Below are 5,175 nucleotides of genomic sequence, written 5' to 3'. Positions count from 1 at the left end.
ACAGATTTATACACACACACACACACACACATACACAAACACACTTTGATAATGTCCAATTTACAATTTCTAAACAAACCCCCACACAAACAACTAGAAACGTATATATACGCTCATAGATATACACACAAGCACATGTATACACACAGACACACATGCAAGCACAAGAAGGAAATAAAATGAGAATAAAGATTGATGATATATGAGTTTTACCTGATAAGAAGGACTAACAAGATTAATATGGTGACTGCAAGGAGGCCAATAACTACAGAAGAAAAACATAATCAAACAATATTTTACATATACTTAGATGGCAGCTAATATAATTAGTGTAATAATAATTAAGAAAAGAAAGTTACCATCATTGAAAATTATTAATGTAATGAAAAGGAAATTCATTAGCTTTGATAATAGCTGTTAAAATCAAGGGAAACGATTCCTGGATGGAAATTGATAAAAATTGGAGACATGCAGTAGGAAGTGCCGCAGGAAGTGAATCTGATTGTTGGTAGGTATGGAGACAACTCTAGACACGTTTTGGTGTTATAAAACCTTTTCAGTAAAGTATAGTAATATTCGTTGTTACCAGATCTCACACTCTCTCCAATGATGAGCTTCAGCATGCTTGAACAACCAATCCCATCCAGATGGGATTCATAGTATGCGCTGTGCTCTTCATCTGTTCCATTGATGAATACTAAACGTGGCTCTCAAAGACTTCCATTCGGGTGGTTTTCCTGAGTCACCCTCTCACCTTTCGATGCCAGTGTGTCACAGGGTTACTCATTGACAGCAGAGTTGACTAAAGCAACATGAAATAAAGTATTTTGCACAAGAACGCAATGCACAGTAGCCAGTCTGAGAATTGAAACTACAATCATGTGATTGTGAGTGCAACACCCTAACCCCTAGGCCAGGCACCTTCACTCTCCCTACGGCATGAAGGTACAATTCAGTTTCTTGAAACAGTTTCAGTTTTGAAGTTGTCACTGTTCTTTTTGATACAGATTATCATTAATACAAATGATTTCTCTTTCTCTCCTGATTGTAAGTTTAACTCTTTACTTCCTGTGCTATGACACAGTACAATAAGGAAACGTATGAACCTTGATTGTATTCGTTTCATGGGAAGTGAAGAAGTCTTTAATGTAAGGGCAGATAACTCTAATCCCTTATTAGGATTTATTATTTTAAGTTTATAGCCTCACTTATCTCTCCGGCTTTCATTTAGACATGCTTGATGCAGTTATTAAAGTACCTGATATCAAATATCTTTTACTAATTTCTCCATTATTTTCAAAATCACTTAAAAGAAAGAGTATTTGATTAAAAGTTGATTAGAAATAGAGTCCCAAAAGGGTAAAATTCATTCAGAGATTCTTGGTGCTGTTATTAAACGGTCAATTAAATTCAGAGTTAAGTTTTGACCAAAAAGTGACACCCCTACCCAAAAGCCCCTTTCCATATTATAAAACCATGTTTGAAAGGCATCAGCTGGTATCCATAACTAACAAACGATCACAGAATAAGACTCAGATTTTCAGTTCCTGAAATTAAGTGGGTTCCCTTCCAATCATACCCAGAGAATAATTACAAGGTTTCTATCAAATTAACTCACAAGGCAATGGTTTTGCTTGCTGGCCCAGGACTATAATAAAAGACACTTACCAAAGGTGTCTTGAAGTGGGACTGAACTCAAAACCTTGTGGTTGCAAAATGAAAAAAAAATTTAGAAAGAATATTTATGAGATTATATATATGAAGAAAAATAATAATTACCTATTTGCATGATGAGAATTGTTTTGTTACAATTAATTATATCTAAAAAGGTAAAGAAAAAGTTTTAATTGAAAATCAGCAAAAATCTCTCTAAAATGCATAAACATTATTATGGATTTGAGAAGACGATTCCAGTTTCATGCAATGTTTAACGTTCTCAATCATTAATTCCGTCAATTTGGAGGAATGATCGAATTAGCAAGAAAATTGTTGGACACAAGAAATGGCTGATGACGATGTGAAATGATGAACAGACAGATAACTTCATCGTCATCCACTTTTCCATGTTTGCATGGGGAAGATGGAAATTCTAGAGGTACATGACTGGATACTCTTCCTGTCACCAACATATATTTGTGTCTGTATCTTTGTCTTTTATCTTCAACCTATCTCAGTCATTAGACTGTGGCCATACTGGGACACCAGCTCGAACAAAGCAACCCAGGATTTATTATTTTTTTTTTCATGTGAGCCTGGTATTTCTGTATTGGTGACTTTTGGTGAACCACTAAGTTACAGGGATGTAAACACACCAACTCCAGGTGTCCAGCAGTGGTGGTGGACAAGCACATTACAAATGCACATGAATACCAAAAATATATATATACATATATATAAATACGTACAAAAATCCCTTAGCACCCCTCCCCTATTATAAAATCAATAAGTGACAAACTGGATACCAGTGCCTATAGACCGTGAAGGAAACCAAATGAGAAGCTATCGGTACTGGCCGGCCCAGGATTAGAGAGAAAGACACTTGTCAAAAGTGTCATGAAGTGGGACTGAACGCAAATTCTCATGGTTATAAAATGTAAAAGCTTAGAAAGAATAAATATGAGCTGATATAGGAAGAAAAATAATTACCTGTTTTATTGACGACAATTGTTTTATCAGAGTTGATTTCCTCTGCAAATGCAAGAAAAGCCTTACAATTAAAAATCAATAGAAATCTGTCTAAAACACATGAATATTATTATTGATTTGCTAAGACGATTCCAGTTGTATGTAATGATTAACCTTCTCAATCATTAAGTCCATCAACTGAGAAGCTATCATATATTAACACATGTTTCCGTCATTTAGCCATAGATTTCAAGAACCTATCTTCAAGCAAAGGGGTTTTTAATCCTGTCAATCTGTGTTACGCTGAAGCTCTGCCGTCAGTGGTTTCAAGGAAAGAATTAGTTACACACCAGACCCTCATCCCTCAAAGAGAAAACACCAGCACAAAGTGTTGTCGTTTACACCACCCATTTCTTTGAGTGATAAAACCTGAGTAGGTATCATTTTCTTTAGCTTTGTAGAAAAGCACTTCCTCCATACAAATAGGCTCTATAAAATATTTAATAAGCACACTTCGAGAGTTTCCTTTAGCTGTGCACCGAATGTCAGAAAGATGTTAGTAGGTAGGCCCACACTTCAAACAGAGGCAGAATGCTCATGAAAGGGTAACACAACATATCCACTGAGCGGCTACTGTAATACGAAATCCGTTATAATACGAGGCAGAGGTAACAACGAGAGGACCAAATGGGCAACTAAATGCGCAAAAGTAGCTGGAAGCAACTGAAGGCCCGTTCAGAACTCGCTGTAACAACTACAAACCCTTTCTCTTTCAACATCTTGGAGATATATAATTCCAAAATCCTGGCCAAGCATTTTATGATCATTAAAAGCAAATGCCACTGTTTACAGCATAAAGTGGATGCTTATAGAGAAATGTAAAGCATGCTTCAATAACAGCACCCAAGCATTTATATGAATAACAGAAATGAAGTTTTTAGCCCTTGCTCACATGAAAAGCAGTACATCCTCTCATACCTGTGTGTCCCATTGTGAATATAATCACAAGTCCCCTGGCGGCTTCGGCCCTCCCTCAACCAATATCTGGGGATCCAGCAAATAATTTAAACAAAACACACAAATGCACTGACAAACACACAGGCCATTACATGGAAAACATCCTCCCAATAGACTACTTCCCACCACCCCTAATATAAGCTCCCATACATATTGTACCCCTACATACACTATGCATACACAAATACCTCCAAAATTTAACCAAACATAAAAGAAAGGAAGCACATTAATGAACACAGATGAGCATGTACCCCAGCAAAAGTTATATATATAGTACCACTGCACACATTCCATTTCTATAAGGGCAACAACCTTAAAGATTTACACATTTCTCATAAACCCTTTTCCAGAAAACTCTTGCCGGCTTGCAATAACCACCCAAAGAGATGGTGTTTTTAGTACCAAGGGACATAACACTTAACTCGACCCTTGCACAGTTTGTTTTATTATCTTTTTCGCAGCAATCACAAGCCAAATGTGTCTGTTCACCTCCAACAATAGAGATCAGTTGCCATAATTAATTTCACAACAGCTGTCTCTGAAGAGCGCAAGGTTAGATAATCGGATGGTTATGTAACACTCCGTTGAATTCCTGGTACAAAACCAATTGATAAGATCGGCCGTAAGGAATATATAATACTGTTCGCTTCGATTAATACATCCACTCTACTGACAGATATACAAGTGCATTTCTCTCTGAATTATGGATTCTTAGGCAGTTTACACACATGCACATATATAAGTATATACATGTTTGTGCATATATACGTATGTGTGTGTGTATGTGCATGTGAGTGTGTCTATTCTATTTTGGAAAAGGGAAACTTGAAGTAGTTAAAGCTACAAATAAGAATTTGAATGTATTGATATTACTTTCATCTTTTACTTGTTTTAGTCATTGAACTGTGGCCGTGCTGGAGTAACAGCTTGAACAAATCAACCCCAAGATTCATTTATTTATTTTTTCTTGTGAGCTTGGTACTTCTGTATTTGGTGACTTTTGATGAACCACTAAGTTACAGGGATGTAAAGACACCAGCACCAGTTGTAAAGCAGTGATGGAGGATAAACTAAAGCACAAATGCACATTAATAGATAATATATAACTATTTATAAAACAACCATCACAAGGTATTGGTTTTGCTTGCTGGCCCAGGACTAGAATGAAAGACACATGCCAAAGGTGTCACGAAATGGGACTGAACTCAAAATAGTTATGAGATGATATATGAAGAAAAATAATAATTACCTGTTTTATTGACGACAACTGTTTCATTGAAATTTATTTCCTCTGCAAATTAAAGAAAAACATTTAATTAAAAATGAACAAAAGCCTCTCTAAAACACGTGATTATTATTATTCATTTGAGACGACGACTCCAGTTGTAATTATTGAGAGGGGAGGGGCCACAAGAAACTGCTACGGTTCATTAATGAGATCATTTAAAATTTCATAAACTTGTGTGTATATATGTATATATAACACACACACACACACACACACACACACACACACACACACACACACACACA

At 36.1% G+C, this 5,175-nt stretch overlaps 1 protein-coding gene across 2 annotated transcripts in view; it reads right to left on the bottom strand.

Annotated features, from left to right (window-relative positions):
- LOC106880587 (uncharacterized) overlaps window positions 1–5,175 on the bottom strand; it is a 68,813-nt gene that overhangs the window by 2,905 nt on the left and 60,733 nt on the right. For both annotated transcript variants that reach the window (XM_052976990.1, XM_052976991.1), the window contains exons 11-14: window positions 4,892–4,933; window positions 2,647–2,688; window positions 1,780–1,821; window positions 214–265 (exon numbers count right to left, since the gene is read on the bottom strand). In XM_052976990.1, the coding sequence (XP_052832950.1) occupies window positions 214–265; window positions 1,780–1,821; window positions 2,647–2,688; window positions 4,892–4,933 (178 nt within the window). The remainder of the gene's footprint in view (window positions 1–213; window positions 266–1,779; window positions 1,822–2,646; window positions 2,689–4,891; window positions 4,934–5,175) is intronic.

Source organism: Octopus bimaculoides, chromosome 26 (genome assembly GCF_001194135.2).
Source record: "Octopus bimaculoides isolate UCB-OBI-ISO-001 chromosome 26, ASM119413v2, whole genome shotgun sequence".
Taxonomy (NCBI): domain Eukaryota; kingdom Metazoa; phylum Mollusca; class Cephalopoda; order Octopoda; family Octopodidae; genus Octopus; species Octopus bimaculoides.
The sequence above is the reverse complement of the archived record's forward strand: the minus strand, read 5'-3'. Positions and strand labels throughout refer to the sequence as shown.